General features: G+C 39.5%; 2 protein-coding genes across 2 annotated transcripts; one reads left to right on the forward strand and one right to left on the reverse strand.

Annotated features, from left to right (window-relative positions):
* The first annotated feature begins 678 nt into the window (after nucleotides 1–678).
* On the forward strand, nucleotides 679–8,428 carry LOC134866101 (desmoglein-2-like protein). Its single transcript, XM_063886066.1, has 14 exons — nucleotides 679–877; nucleotides 1,557–1,679; nucleotides 2,184–2,339; nucleotides 2,447–2,588; nucleotides 2,681–2,844; nucleotides 3,064–3,198; nucleotides 3,297–3,482; nucleotides 3,608–3,885; nucleotides 3,994–4,136; nucleotides 4,218–4,439; nucleotides 4,533–4,763; nucleotides 5,037–5,164; nucleotides 5,284–5,613; nucleotides 5,711–8,428. The coding sequence occupies exons 1-14, from the start codon at nucleotides 824–826 to the stop codon at nucleotides 6,728–6,730; spliced, it is 3,312 nt and encodes a 1,103-aa protein (XP_063742136.1). The 5' UTR covers nucleotides 679–823; the 3' UTR covers nucleotides 6,731–8,428.
* A 2,893-nt stretch (nucleotides 8,429–11,321) lies between these two features.
* LOC134865495 (tubulin beta-2A chain-like) lies at nucleotides 11,322–15,834 on the reverse strand. Its single transcript, XM_063885042.1, has 4 exons — nucleotides 15,594–15,834; nucleotides 15,100–15,208; nucleotides 13,765–13,875; nucleotides 11,322–12,772 (listed from the first exon to the last, which is right to left on the reverse strand). Exons 1-4 carry the CDS (start codon nucleotides 15,648–15,650, stop codon nucleotides 11,688–11,690), a joined length of 1,362 nt encoding a protein of 453 aa, XP_063741112.1. The 5' UTR covers nucleotides 15,651–15,834; the 3' UTR covers nucleotides 11,322–11,687.
* Nucleotides 15,835–16,431: the final 597 nt, after the last annotated feature.

Here is a 16,431-nt window from a genome sequence, read left to right on the forward strand (position 1 = left end):
CTCATAATGTTTTTTTATTGGGGGGGGGAGGGCATCATGAAGGAATTATGCTTAGGGCACCAAAATGGCTAGCAGCGGCACTGTCCCTACCATCAGACAAATTAATCATCATTTAGTTGTAAAAACGAATGGCCTGATCAGGCAACATAATACTGATACTGTTACTCCTCTACCACACACCTTTAACCATTTGGATTGAAAGTGTCATGTATCCTGGCAACAACAACTTTATTTCCTTCTGTGTTTCCCTGTTAAACAATCTGACCAACGCCTACATCCACACACATCACAGTCCAGTGTGCAGCTCAATGAGTGCTGCATTCTGGGAATGTCACAGGCACAGGTGATGTTTAACAGATCCGTGGGAAAGTTGGTCTCTATGGAATCCAATACTTTTCAAATAAATGTAATTTAAAAAACTGAAATATGTAAGATGGACATGTATTGTAAAGCATATTTTTATCAAAAAAAAGAAAGCATTATCTCAAAATCACCACTTCACATTCATAATAAAAGCTTGTACAATTTGGACCAATTTTTTCCAATTCTGAAGGGATTTCCTCCCAATCCACAATCTTTTGTTCTTAAAACAATAGACTACACATACATATTACAGCATAACATGGATATAACCTCCTCCCTTCTCCGCCTGTTATCAGCAACTGTGAGCAATCAAAAGGAGAGGGGAACCGCCTCTCGCTGTAAAAGTTCTTCCTCCCCTCCGGAGGGTCAAAGTCTGTACGAAACTCCGGACCACGGATAGTCAAGTTGACACGATTTCACTTCAAGGACAGGATTAACGGAGTTTATATTTCTGAAGGCGATGGAAACACTGCTGAAATGCAGTATTTGTATTCTGCTGGTTTTCTTCCTGAATGTGAGTAAATAACCCAATAAGCGCTTTACATTGTTCAGATATCCATTATCGTGTGTGTACCGGGTTTAAAACAGGTGTGGCTATTGCTGTTGTGCTTTAGCGTTTGATACATTTGTTCAGATAGTTAAAGTAGAAACATAACGTTTGCAGTTAAAATGGGCTTTCTCCATAGCCACCCATAAATTATGCTGGGAGTTCACGGAACCGTTCTTTTTCTCCTCGAATAACGAACCACAACTTGGTCTGGCAAATATTTTACGTATTGATCAAGACGTTCTCGCACGTCGACTCCCCTGATGATTTTTTTTAACGTACGATTAGAAGAGGTTTAAAGCCTTGAAACAAATAAGAAGTATATGTTCTAAAGGTTTTTACCATGTCGCTATTATGTTGTGTAATGTTAAGCACATGTTTCCAAAGTGAAAAAGACAATGAAATACTGTATGTTCATTAAAACATGATTAACATGATACATTTTTTTGGACATTTGCTGCGAGGATACATGTTAGTGTCTTCTTTAGGAACCCTAATGAGCCTTATTTATCAAGATAATACATTATTTGTAAGCTAATGCCACTTGTGTAAAGGCCTGGAGCAACAATAATATGCAATAATGACTTAAAAAAAAGTATTTTCTACGGATTAATCACGTTTTCCCTCCCTATTTGTTTACCTGCAGGCTGTTCCTGTGGAAGCCAGAGGAAAAGGGCAAGAACTACGCAGACACAAAAGAGAATGGATCATAGCTCCCAGACAGTTGAAGGAGAACCATGATTACACCGGCTTGCAGTATATTGCTAGAGTGTGTAACCTATTTTTTAAATTAATTTCTAAATAATTCTACTAATAATTTATATTCTAATGAGGTATTTATGATTGTTGAATCATGTTTTCACAGCCGTGCAGATATTGAAGGTAGTCACAGCAACGTTACATTTCTTACAATAATTAACTATTGTCAAGTTATCCGATGGTATTAGTTTTACCTTCATTTCACCTTTGTTTGCGCTAAGCCTAGCTTAGTTTTAGTGTCTGAGACAACAATACACCAGGCAGTGGCACACTTCCATGTTCATGAATCACTCTAGAAAGCACTATGAGTACATCTTTGTCTGATGTTTAGACACACACTCACCAGACTTCTAAAGATTGTCTAGTTTCATTCATTTATTCTTAGATCTTATTTTATATATTGAGTAAAATCTTAATTAAAAAATAAACTCGAAAATGTAGCTCTTTCCAGTTCCAAGGAACAAGATTTAAAGTCCAGGTGGATTCATTTTGTGTTTGTGTATTTATTTTTCAGATTCGCTCAGATAAGGAGAACTACACAAAGATATTGTATTACCTATCAGGGCCTGGAGTTGACCAGCCCCCTGTTGGTTTTTTTGGTGTGGACCGTGACACTGGCTTTGTGAAAATCTTTGATTCTTTGGACCGAGAGAAGACCCCCTTTTTTCATGTAAAAGCCCTTAGACATCCTGTTTGTAAAATGTAAAGAGTTTACAGTCATAATATTGGGTTGTACATTGAGTGAATGGTAAAGCAGTTCGGATTTCCTTTTCTTAGTTAAAAGGTGTGGCGAAATACGCTGACGGGACCTTTGCTGAAAAGGATATTGACCTCAATATTACTGTTTTGGATGAGAATGACTGCCCACCAGTCATCGAAGTACAACAAGTTGGATATGTCAATGAATCGAGTGCAGCAGGTAGTCATCTGCAGTATTTTTGAAGAAGCAACATTTTTTTAACCTGCACTCAGTGAAGTGATACTTATTGTATTTCCTTTGGTGATTTCTAGGTACTGTTGTGATGAAAGTAATAGCTACTGATGCTGATCAGAAGAACACACTCCACTCCAGGATATTCTACAGCATTGTGGAGCAGAGTAGCTCAGCTAGGATGTTCCAGATCAACTCTCAAACTGGGGAAGTCATGGTTCGACAGAACACTCTGGATAGGGAGGTGAGGCTTTTTACTGACTTGAATTCTTCTTTTGTTGTCTACAATTGTCTTCTTTGGAAGAGCTTTCAAGTTGTGAAGAAGTAGTAGGATCAGTATCCTACAGTCTAATTATTAGTTCTTGAACCGTTTATATATTTCACCATAAATATAATTCAGCAAGTTTGAATGAAAACTATAATATGTTACTCGGTGCATTGAATATTTGATCATTTTCTTTAGAGACAAGATACATATACATTGACTATAAGGGCTGCAGACATGGATGGACAAGCTGGAGGAAACAGTGCAAGTGGAGACATTTCGATCAAAATTCTGGACATAAATGACAATGTTCCAACCCTGGAAAAAGAATCGGTAGGTGTGAATCATTCATCAATACATTAACCAATTTTTTTTATTGTCTCCTCATAATAATGTTCTGATGAAACAGTTTGCGTGTGTTTTATTTGCAGTATGAAGGGAGTGTGCGGGAGAATACTTTCAATGTGGAAGTGATGAGGGTCAAAGCCATTGACATGGATCTGATTCACACTGCAAACTGGGAAGCTGTGTACAAAATCAGTTCAGGAAATGAGGCCGGCTATTTCAGTATCACTACTGATTCTGAGACTAATGAAGGAATTATCATGATTAATAAGGTAAGAGAGTGTAATGTCATTTTGATGACCTTAATTTGTAAACTGTTTCATTTTACCTAGTAAGAATATACTGTTAAGTTATAAGTTAATCTCACCAACAAACTGTAACATCTTCAAATCGGCAGGCTTTGGACTATGAGACGATAAAGTCACTCAACTTGGAATTGGCTGTTTCCAACAAAGCAGCATACAGTTTTGGCAGTAGTTCCTCGTCTGGATCTGTAATCTCAAAAGCCTACCCCATTCAAATCAATGTGATCAATGAGAAGGAAGGCCCCCGATTCAAACCAAGTGTGAAAGTGGTGACTATCTCTGAGGACCACTCTTCTGTCTCCATCAACAAAATCATTGGCACCTATGCTGCTATTGATAGTGATACCCTAAAGACAGCCACCAACGTAAGGTATGGTCACATAGTGAAAGAGGAACAGATTTAAAGATGTCTCTAAGTTGATGTATTTTACATGAACAGCTTCTTCTTTTGTCCTCACATATATGGTTTTTCGTATAGGTATGCTAAAATCAAAGATGATGACAACTGGTTGATTATTGATGGAAAGACAGCAGATATCCGGTTGAATAAACTGCCTGACCGCGAGTCCACTTTCTTGATCAATGGAACATATTATGCCAAAATTATATGCATCACTGATGGTGAGATCTGTAAAAATGAACACTATTCTCCAGTGGTATGTTGCAAATTGTATATTAATCTTTCTTTCCACTGGATTTCAGACAATCCCTCAACAACAGCCACGGGGACCATAGCGATTCAGGTGCAGGACTTTAATGATCATTGTCCAAAACTGACCACTACAAAGCAGACAATGTGCCTTGAGGATAAAGTGATCTACGTCACGGCTGTAGACGAAGACGAGTTCCCCAATTCTGCCCCTTTTGAGTTCACTGTGATTGGGGGGAGCAGCAAGGGAAAATGGACTGTGGAGAGTCTTAATGGTAGGATAATGATTACCACTTGTAAAGCTCCAGAAACTTCTGAAATTAAGCATTACTGTTTATTACAAGACACATTTCTTCCTTTTTATTCAGAAACTACATCTATTCTGCGAGATCATGCCAACTTGTGGCCTGGCTCGTACAGAGTGGCGGTGGAGGTTAAAGACCAGCAGGCACATGCATGTGATGAGGTTGAGATGTTGGATGTCGATGTGTGCAGCTGCGACGACCAAACCAAAACCTGTAGGGAGCGCACTCTAAAGACTGCCGATTTTGGAGCTTCTGGTATCCTGCTTATGCTCCTAGGCCTGCTGCTCCTGCTGTGTGAGTAGATTATATCTGGATATACTTTCTTTTTCTGGCTGGTTATTGTCACAACAATCATTAACTTTAATCTGATTGTTTGCAATACCTGACATACATAGCATGGCAGATCAAGAAGCGACCATGCATATCACAATTACTTGTTATGTTTATCCATGAGGTCAAGCCCTCTGTTAAATAGTAATCACTGATTATTGATTGGACCTTATTTAAAGTTACTACTTTACCTTAAATTAATTTCTGTTGACATGGTGTAAAATGTGTATTTTTCAGTGCTGCCCCTGCTGCTGCTGTTCTGCCTGTGTGGAGGTGCAGCAGCTATTGGAGATTTCAAGGCTATTCCATATGATACAAAACAACAACTCATCTCATATCACACAGAGGGACAAGGAGAAGACAAGGTACTTTGATTAATATACAATACTTAAACAATGTTTAGATGTATTTTGTTTAACAAAATCTGTCAAACAAGTTAGCCTAAATGTGGCATTGCTGACAAAAGCTAAATTATTTCACACAGGAAGTTCCGCTTCTACTTGCACCATTGGAACATGGCGGAAACAATGTGAATATCAAGGACATTAACAACTTTGGGGAAAACATGTACGAACATGAAGTGAATACTGGAGGAGGCTTAGGTTTAGGCTTAGGTTTAGGCTTAGGCTTAGGTGGTGGTCACACCTTGACATCAGAGAACATGCACATGAACATGTACAACCGTTATAACGGAATGGACTACGTTGATGGCAGGATGATGACGGGACAAGACCATAGTTTTTCTCGTTACGGGGCTGGGGCTTTTGATGGAATGGCTTTGTCTAACCAGTTCCTGGAGGAGTATTATTCAAGTGTGAGTACATAAAACCCCACGGCAAACATATAAAATAATTATTTATTTGATCGTCGTTGTTATAACGAAAACATATTGCTGTTTTTCTGATTTGCAGAAATACAACCATGCTGCACAACAATCCCAGGGGAAGGACGCTCTGCTGGTCTATAACTTTGAGGGTCAGGGGTCCCTGGCAGGTTCTATAGGTTGCTGCAGCCTTCTTGAGAATGAAGATGACCTTGCGTTCCTCAATGACCTTGGGCCTAAATTTAAAACCCTGGCTGAGGTTTGTCATGGGTCAACCTTTGTGAGCGAGTCAGTGCATGCAGGGGTTTCTATCTCTCAACCCAGACCAGTATCTCCTGTCTGGCCCTCGGCCTCCACACATACACATGTAAGCACTCACTCAGAAACAATCAAGGAAAGGGACCACGTCAACATTAACACTCTCAACACCTCTAATTTAGCATCTAAATCCTCCACTATTGTGCAGGAGGAGCGAGTCACTGAGATAGCCCAGGGTTCAGCATCTCTTCCCACAGTTCATGTCCAAGACAAGATAATGATTCCCAGTCAGCCTATGCTCATACAGCAGCCCACTATGTACTATGCCGCCACACCCATGTATGTAGTTGAGTCTAATCCCCAAATGATGCTTGTGACAGGAGGAACCCAGCAGGCAGTGGCTCAAGTTGGACAAGTTGGGTTAGGTCAGGGGCTGGTACAGGTTGGTGGCCTGCAAGGTTCCCAGGGTATGGTCCTTGTGGATAGGCAAGTAGGAATGGGTGGAATGACAGGACAATTAGTACAAGGCATTTCACAAGGAACCCTCTCCAGGTCTGGACAAATGATGGTGGTGGACAGTGGCTCCTCAGGTGGACAGCAAGGTGCACAGATAGCACAGGGCTTCATTCAGACAGGACATGGGTCTGCAGGACAGGGTTTGGAGGTTAGAGGACAAGGTTTGCAGTTTCAAAGTCAGAGATTTTCTACAAATTCTCGCGGCTCTACAGGGTCAAATGAGGACGCTGCTCTGAAAGCCACACCCAGGGCACAGGGAAGCAAAAAAGTGGTTGTGCAACGTAAGAAGATGACAGTCACTGAGAGAAATATTGAATCGAATACAGGAGCTTAGAGCATCCCTTATTTACATTTTAATATACTAAACTAAACTGTATATGCACACACATAGATGGATAAATTGTGGTTGATTTGGTAAAAGAATAGTTTAAGCTACTTGACCAAAAGTGCATTACTGTATGTCCTAATCTAGTAATACTGTAACACTGATGCTCAGTGTAGCTAACTTGGCAACATGACAGTGCTAGCTATAAAATACATTGAATTTCCATACTACATCGCTTAGGAAAATTGTAATGAAATTTGTTGCATCCATTTCTTGTCTGCTTTCTGCTAAAATGTCTCTCTGTCAACATTAGTGTAAAGTATTGAATTTGGACACATCCTCTGACATTGAGAGGCTCTGTTTTTTCTTCTATAGTTTCACACTAGCAGAGGAAAAACCTTGGCAAGTGTGATAACTTTCTTAACTTGGTCCCAAAAATTACCATTGAGGCACCTAAGAACAGCCATAAATGCAGTGTGTATATTTCAGGTGCAAAACTAAATAGAGACAGTGCAGCAACTGCCAAGTATATGAAATGGAACAGTGTTTATGTAACATTTAAACCTCTGACCTAATCTTCAAACGTCTCCAATAGCAGTTAAATGTCACTGTCCAGGTATATGCTCCTCAAGTCTCACAAGGTTATTATGAAGGATGCAGATATGTAGTTTTTAAAATCCAAATATCCCAGCATCTGACTCATGTACAGTAATTGGTAAAGTTATACCATGATTACTATGTACTCTGGGACAGTTAACTGTTTAACTTATTTTTGATGAGACAGAATAATATAACAAGACAGAAAATTAAATCCATAGAATCCTAAACTCTAGTCTCTTACTGAAAGTTAAATTACTATAATTAAACCGTAAGCTGTTAACATTGAGCTGCACAAGTTCTGAGAGAGCCACTAAGGCAGAGAAAAACTAGGTTTTTGTAGCTGCTGAAATTTTGCACATTACAATATATGCTTTGAACACTAGATTCCGTCCTCTAAAATCTCTATTTTGATCATGTGTTGTAATTCTAAAGATGCTATGGTTACATTTTGTAATATTTTAGCTTAAGTCATGCCTGAAAAGTCACTGACCTTTTTTAAAAATTGTTAAAATTAGTTATACTAACAAATATACAAAAACAATATGGATGGCCTCTGTTTGGGACATACTGTAGATAAAGGCTGTGCTTACTGTAGACCTGAGGAAAGTGTTTGAATGATGAATGGCAAAAAAAAGAGTGCAGACTTCACAGACTATAAACCAAAGAGAATACTGCACATAGTCTTTATTTTATTATTGCACTACTTGTATTATTTCTACAGAACATATGTTGGTTTTCTAAATTCTCTTTTTTCCATAAGCACAAAAGATTTTAATGCCAAACCTTAACAAAAATAATGTGTAACTGATGGACCTCTTTTAACAAATGTATATTGTGCCATACTTACTTAACTAAGACAGGCTTTTGATTGTTTGTTTTGTTGTGTGCTGTTGTGTGTAAAGGGGAAATGGTTTTCGGTTTGTAGTTAGGTAAAGTTATCATGAATGAGCTTGCCAAGCACTGAAAACATTTGGTTAAATGACGCTGTTTGATATTGCTGCTTTTGCTATAGTTTCATAAAAGCAGTATTGATCATGATAACGGGATGTTTCTTTTTTTTTAAAGCTTTGCACCTTTTGTCGTAATAAAATTGAATTGAAAAAAGTTGTTTTATCGACCTGTTTGTGCTTGTTGTAACATTTCCCAGTTCCTACATTAACAGAGATTATAGGGAACAGGAACAACATCATTCATACAATTTGAGTTTTTATTTTCACCGCTAAAAAGAACTACACAAAAACACCCCCAAACTGTTTTGTAAAGTTGTCTTTCTAAAAGTATTTGAAAAAATATATGGTGTTAGAAATACTACATTTTAAATAATATAAATATAATGTATACATAGTGCCATTTACCAATTTGCAGTTATTTTTTGTACCTAAACCACAAAACGTTGTAAAAGGCTTCATAGAGGGAGGTTTCAAGAGAATTTAACCTCAAGCTCTGTCAGGTAGACAATTGGCATACCTATGTAGAACAAATACAATTGGTTTCTTTGTATCTGATGAAAAAGGATTCAGTCATGCTTTACATAAACAAAGAAGGAAAAGTAGAACATCAGGTATCCCTCGTGGATTAGTTTCCAGGTCATTTACAATGCAGGTAGTCTGAAAATGGCCAAAAGCTTTACATTAAATTTGGCTTTAAAAAGGCCTACGTGTAGTTTTCATCTTTTAACCAGAGCTGAGCTGAGAGAGGTTTTCATTATTATTTTGAAATGCACACAGTCAAAGAACATGTTCTTTCGCTCTCTCCGGTATCAGTTACTAGTCATGCTTCCAACAGATGGGCGTATGGTATTGGTTAGATGCTACACAAGCTGCATTCTGTCACTAAGTTATGTATCGTAGTTGGCAGATATAGAGTCTAAGATACACCGCAAAAGTGTTTTCCGTTTAGTTGGGAAAAGTTTAACAATACAACTTATTACACTAAGTAGGAACTTCTCATTATGATTATTAAAAAATACAACATATTCTAAAGGGACTTCTGTTTGTTCACACAGTTTAACACTCAACAATACATATTTTTATTTGTGTGTATTTGATGTGTTGTAACTCAGTTCTATTAAGCAAAAATCTTTCTCTTTTTTCTCTGCAAGTCTGGGATCATTTATTTCAAATCCATATTGATTTTATTTAATCTTATTTGTCCCCAAAAATATGTGTTATTTCTAGTTTACTTTTTCACATATGAGGTCCATTGTTATGAGAATTGTTTTTCCTTTGGGTCCAGGGCAAGACATTATAACTCCACTACTCCTCTACTTGTTTTTTTTTGTTTTTGTTTTGCTAAAGCCATCAGTCATTTTAAGCTGTGTTTAACCACATGTCAAATGGAACATTCTTGCTTTCACAGCCATGATTGGGGTGTGGAGGGAAGTTTTTGATTGTAAAACTTAAAACCCCTGTGAGAATATTTCAACAGCCAGTTTCTTACTTTTTGAAAGGCAAAGTGTCTTGTCTTGTTTCCAAGCATCTTATCAGCAAGTTTCATCATGTAACTTTCATCGTGTACATTATAAGAATGTCAGTGATTCACACATGTTTTGAAATCACTCTCTGCATGTTTTGTGACTTTATTTATTTACTGTCACTGTCCTCCTCCCTGGTTGCTTGGAGTGAGTCAGTCTGATACATATTTGCATAAAAGATTTCAACATCTTTTTAAATGGCTTTGACACTTTTAGGCAATTCATATAAAGCGAAACTCTCTTTAGTCAAATTTCAAGCTGTTTAGCTCTCCACTTTATATACTGCATAATGGATTTGAGCCCCAACCACATTCCTTCCTATAAAAGATGTTAAAAAAGCAGATTTTGTAGTACTGGCACCTCATATACCGGACAAATGAGGTGAGCAAAACCTTGGAAAAGGATGTAAAAAAAACTTTAAAAAAGCAGGAGTTGTGCGAATTTTTTTTTTTTTAACAAAAAGGGCACAAGGGCAAAAATGTATGACGGGAATATCAATAAAAGTGAAATATCACGAAGCAAAAGAAGCCCAGGCAAATGAAAACAGCAGTCTCACAGCAATCTGCTAACATCCCCCACCCTTCCTTTCACAGTTGAATAACATTTCACCTTCTCAGCCACACCTAACTGGATCCTACCACCTTCCCATTTTAAGACAGGGTGATCTGAACTTAGTAAGCATCCAAAATTACACATAATGAACCCACCATAAATACAAAACCTTTGAGTTACTAATGACATGTTTGGCAGTCATTACATACTGAAGAGCGCACCATACATAGCATTTTATCAACTGAAGAACTTGTTTACTGATCCTCCTACATATGTAGGTAGTGGCCAGCCCCTCCCTGTAACAGGAAGTTATTGCGAAACATGTTTGGACGTTCCTCTGTATCGCATCATTCCAGGCAGAACAAAAGCAAACTTATAATTAAAGATAATAACTCTGAGGTTGGTGAATAGGACCAGGTGAAAAGGCAACATTTTCACAGATGTTTTCCCCAATCTGTAAAAGTAAATAAATTATGTTCTTAAAAAGGAAGACTATCCTGTTTACAGCATTAAGACTGTTTATGTGTACACAACAATGCCCTGGTTTATTGTTGTGATGGAGCATGTCATCTTGGGCATCTTTGCAGTTTATTGATGGGTTTGTCATAGTTTCTGAAAGACAGGTGTCGTCTGTGGCACAAATTAATAATCTACATGTAACACAAATAGAGGAATTGACAATAAAGTTGACTTTGAGATTTAGCTAAACATACTGTACAGTACTTTATATAATACATGTAGCATTGTTTGTTGGTTTTAGGTTTAATGGAATTTATGGACAAAAAAATGTTATACAATACCATCAGCCCTTAAGAAAAGGATGTCTCATGAAAACCATACAGAGTTTTATGGATAATATCTCAGACATTATGACACGATACAGCTACAACATGGAGATACATTACGATAAATGCACAGGCAGGTTTTCCCTTATTGTTGCACCTATGTTAATATCAAATAAAAAGAGGAGAAGTATTGACAGGACTGGAACTTTATTGGAGAGTTAAACAGTGAATGCATGTTGGAGTATGTTACAAAACGGTGTTTAGAACAAGACTGTACTTATTTTCTGGGAAAGCGTGACTTGGAAAACCTAGTATTATAGTACTTGCACATTTTTTTTGTTTCTAGCACCACTCAGGATTTTTGTCAGTATAAGCCATTCGTTTATGCAATATTATTTTTAGCTTAATCGCTATATTCTTTTGTGATTTGCACACTGCAATATGTATTTGTACACCTGCGTCTCTTGAGTACCTTAAATGATCTCACTGCGCTGTTCAACAACAATTCATATTTTTAAGGGATTCTTTCACTCAGTGTCATGTCAGTGTTTTACAATCAGTGGCGAACATCATGACGAACCTCTTCCTCATCCTCTATTTCATCTTCTTCATACTCGCCCATCTCATCAGCCGTGGCATCCTGGTACTGCTGGTACTCAGACACCAGGTCATTCATGTTGCTCTCGGCCTCAGTAAATTCCATCTCATCCATTCCCTCGCCGGTGTACCAGTGGAGGAAGGCCTTGCGGCGGAACATGGCAGTGAACTGCTCGGAGATCCTCCTGAACAGCTCCTGGATGGCTGTGCTGTTGCCAATGAAGGTGGCGGACATCTTGAGGCCACGGGGTGGGATGTCGCAAACAGCGGTCTTGACATTGTTTGGAATCCATTCTACGAAGTAGCTGCTGTTCTTGTTCTGTACACTCAACATCTGCTCATCCACCTCTTTCATCGACATACGGCCGCGGAAGATGGCTGCCACTGTGAGGTAGCGTCCGTGACGAGGGTCACAGGCTGCCATCATGTTCTTGGCATCGAACATTTGCTGTGTGAGCTCTGGCACGGAGAGGGCACGATACTGCTGACTGCCCCTGCTTGTTAGGGGCGCAAAGCCTGGCATGAAGAAGTGTAAGCGAGGAAATGGCACCATGTTGACAGCAAGCTTACGGAGGTCCGCGTTGAGTTGGCCAGGGAAGCGCAGACAGGTGGTCACCCCACTCATGGTGGCTGACACCAGGTGGTTGAGGTCCCCGTAGGTAGGTGTGGTCAGCTTCAGGGTGCGGAAGCAAATATCATACAGGGCCTCATTGTCAATGCTGAAGGTCTCATCTGTGTTCTCCACTAGCTGGTGGACGGAGAGAGTGGCGTTGTAGGGCTCTACCACAGTGTCGGACACCTTTGGGGAAGGCATGACGCTGAATGTGTTCATGATGCGGTCAGGGTATTCCTCACGGATCTTACTGATGAGCAGTGTACCCATACCTGAACCTGTGCCTCCACCCAGGGAGTGGGTGAGCTGAAAGCCCTGCAGGCAGTCACAGTTCTCCGACTCCTTTCTCACAACGTCCAGTACCGAGTCCATCAGCTCAGCTCCCTCGGTGTAGTGTCCCTTGGCCCAGTTATTTCCTGCTCCACTTTGACCTGCATGATGCATTACATGTTTAAAGACAAATCATTGGGTTGTTGGAAAACGATGGTGACACTTATCTGTATTGATGAATTACCATAACATTGCGCACAAACATTCATGATATCCAAAGGATGGGTGATTTGGTGGAACCCTGCCCCCCTTCAGAAGAACTCGGTAAACGCTTTGTGTAGCCACATCATTAGATAACATTTTCTCCTAATACATTCCCATCAGCCCAGCTGTACTTTGTATAAAGTGCCTATTGGGAAAAGGTATTCATCTAAACTACATGGTGAATATGTTAAACATCATATCTACTAAACATCAACATGTTTATATAGTCAACTATTTAACTCATAGCAGCATTGTTCCTAAGGACTGCCCGACAGCCACTATAGATGGACACCCCCTTACAACTTGGCAGCCCTTATGTTTTCTAATGTCTACAGTATCAAGCATTGCTATATATTTTTTAACGATTCATAATGCCATTTTTTATACATATTAATATATTACTCAGAATCTTTGTAAAGTGTTCCTTTGAAAAAGGCCCATGTTAAGAAAGTTGTTACATGAGAAGATCTAAACAATTAATGTGGCATAATCATTAATAAATGAGCTCTTTAGCTCTATTGAGACAAGTAAATTATATTTCTGATTAACTTAAAAATCTTTAATGGAGGATCATCCTGTGTTGCAGTTTATTGCCCCTACATGTGAGCAGCAATGCAGCATCATCTCCTTGTAAATTTCTTTTTCGCTGAGTCACCATTAGAGCTGTCTAAGCCTGACTCAGCTGCACATAGGCAATGCATCACAAAACTGACACATTGCTGAAAGGTTGCAGTAGCTACATACTGTAAATAAACATTGTTGTACAGTGCTAGCAGGTGAAACTAAGCAAAGCTTGACACAATATGACAGCGTCTGCTGACAGCCACACATTTTGTTTGTGCAGTTGATTCATGGTGAGTGGTGACATTGTCTATTATCGTCCACTCACCAAAGATAAAGTTGTCAGGCCTAAATAGCTGTCCAAACGGCCCGGAGCGAACCGAATCCATGGTTCCTGGCTCCAGATCCACCAGAATGGCACGAGGGACATATTTGCTGCCTTGGGACGGAACAGAGGATAGAGGGATAGAGAGAGGTAATGGATGGAAGGGTGGAGTAAGATATCAACATTCTCAGTGTGCATGGCGTCAGACCATGTGGTTAACTATTGCAAAAAAATAGTCTCCAAGGTAACCATAACGATCTATATGAATATTAATGCAGCAGTTCTGTGACCTTATGTCATCGTTTAAGTAAACAACCTTCTGTTTGATTTATACTAGAACCTGTCCATCAAGCTGGATAAGATTGCGTTGTGCTTTCTTTTGTTTGTTTGTTTGTTCACTTTGCTCCCTTGTCAACTATAACACTTCTTGCGGTCAAACTGCTGCAGTATGCTGCACTTCGTATTCTAGACCAGTGGGGCTTTAGAGTGCTGAGATCTGCAGAGTCTATTCAATCAAAGATGCAGTTTTTCTTTCCCCTACCACTGTTTTTTTACTCCTTGTCTGCGTATGTTTAAATGTTGCTTCTTCTGGAAGTCCATCCTCTTCATTATTTAAGTACCATAAAATGCACGTGATGCTCAGTCAATTGTCATTCAATAGTGACCCAGTACATGTCAGCATGCAATGTGAAAACAAAGGATCAATAAAGCTTGCTGCTAGAAAATAGGGTAGTGGAAGTGAACATTCTGTTTAGGCCTGTATTCGCCTCCTGCACGGCCTGATATTCTTTCAATAACAATAAGGGACCCAACCCTGTTTTACACATGGAATGAAAGCTGCACTGACTTGCCCTTCTCGGACACTCACAAGCTCACTAGATGCAGAGCTGCATAATAACTGAACTGAACTGAATAACTGATTTCCATGCAGAGCATCTATGAGGAATGACACGCAATGCATTTAGAATGACCTTGAACATGCTGCACAAATAAAATCAGATACTGAGGAGGGACCAAGGCACAGTGCGCTCAGGGTCAGCTATACAGAGAATGCAGGTACCTGTGCTCCCTATAGAGAAAGTCAAAGAGAAGGAGAGAGACAGGGAGAGAGACAGGGAGAGATATTTTAGCATATTCACTGCCCTCATTTTTCATTGCACTCATAGTGGGACCTACTTTCCCCTTGTAGCTAAATTAGTGACATTGACACACTGTGGCATTCAAATTAGGTCTGTGTAGCATAAGGTCATGCAATAATATTAGTTATGGAAACAAAGCTTTATGTAAATTAGTCGTATACAAACGTGGTTTATTTAAAACAAACTTTATTTGTTTTACCTGATGCCTCGTTGTAGTAGACATTTATCCTCTCCAGCTGCAGGTCACTGTCACCTTGGTAACTACCAGTGGGGTCGATGCCATGCTCATCACTTATCACCTCCCAGAACTGTCATGGGAAACATAATAACCACATGACGTTTAATTGCTGTGGTTATGGCGCAACATAACATGGCATAATGACAGGTTAAAGCGCGTGCGTCAGGCCTCCTTTTAGTAACTGCGCATCTGTCTGGTGACAAAATGACGCGCAGTAGCTGGGGCCACATCACTGCACTGCCCGACCAAACCGCACCCTGCACATATATAAACAAATAATAATACCTGAAAACTTTTTAAACTGGTATACATACATGAGTGTGAAAAAGTAGCATTTTAATGATTCGGGTTTATTCAACAGGAAAAAAAAAAGCCCAGAAATTAACTCGTGGCACGTTACGCATTTAAATTACGTTTATTATCTCACTTCCAAAAAGTAATAGTAATATTCATACCTTCGCTCCAATTTGATTACCACACTGTCCAGCCTGAATGTGAACGATTTCCCTCATGGTGAGCTGCGGATGCGGGCAGAGATCGAGTGTTGTTGTTACTTCACCGGCGTCCAGTCTTCAGTCTCTTGTTGCTGTGTTTCCTCTCTAAATCTGCACTTGCCTCATTTCTAGAGCGAGTGTTGAGCCGGTGAGATAGATAAACGTGTTGCTGGTCAGATGACGTGACACACAGCTCAGCATCCCAATGTCGCCGTCAGCCAATAGGAGAGCTCCAGTTTGATGCAGTGGGCTAGACGAATGTGCCGCATCATCCACCTGACATCACCCTGTCCCATGATGCAGGCCAAATGTTGCCTTTCATCGCTGGACTGAGGTTGTTCTATAAAGACCAGGGAATAATGCTCTCTGTCATGAATACTTAACTTTATAGTGTTATATCCTACTGAAGGCTGCAGTTTAAAAGGATTGAATTATGGCAAACATTGATCAGAAGCAGCTACTATTTACCTTTATAAAATAGTGTCAAACCCTATGCTGTTATGCTATTTACAATTCTGATTATGTTTTTAACTCTGACTATGAACTTTAAGGTTTTTAAGTTACTTTTGTTATTAAGAAAATGGCACAGCCATGGCTGCACTTGCCCTGTCCTTATTTTTTGAGCCCAGCTCCAAATGCTCCTTCCCCAACCCATTTTGGCTGGAGATCCAGACACCAACTTGTATTTGTATTCTGCTATCCTGCCTCAGATTTGCTGCAGTCACTTTTGATAATTTGATAGCCACGTATTATAAACCGAAGCTAATATGAACATGTTTGACATTAGACGTGGTAAAGC

This window comes from Eleginops maclovinus, chromosome 6 (assembly GCF_036324505.1).
Source record: "Eleginops maclovinus isolate JMC-PN-2008 ecotype Puerto Natales chromosome 6, JC_Emac_rtc_rv5, whole genome shotgun sequence".
NCBI lineage: Eukaryota > Metazoa > Chordata > Actinopteri > Perciformes > Eleginopidae > Eleginops > Eleginops maclovinus.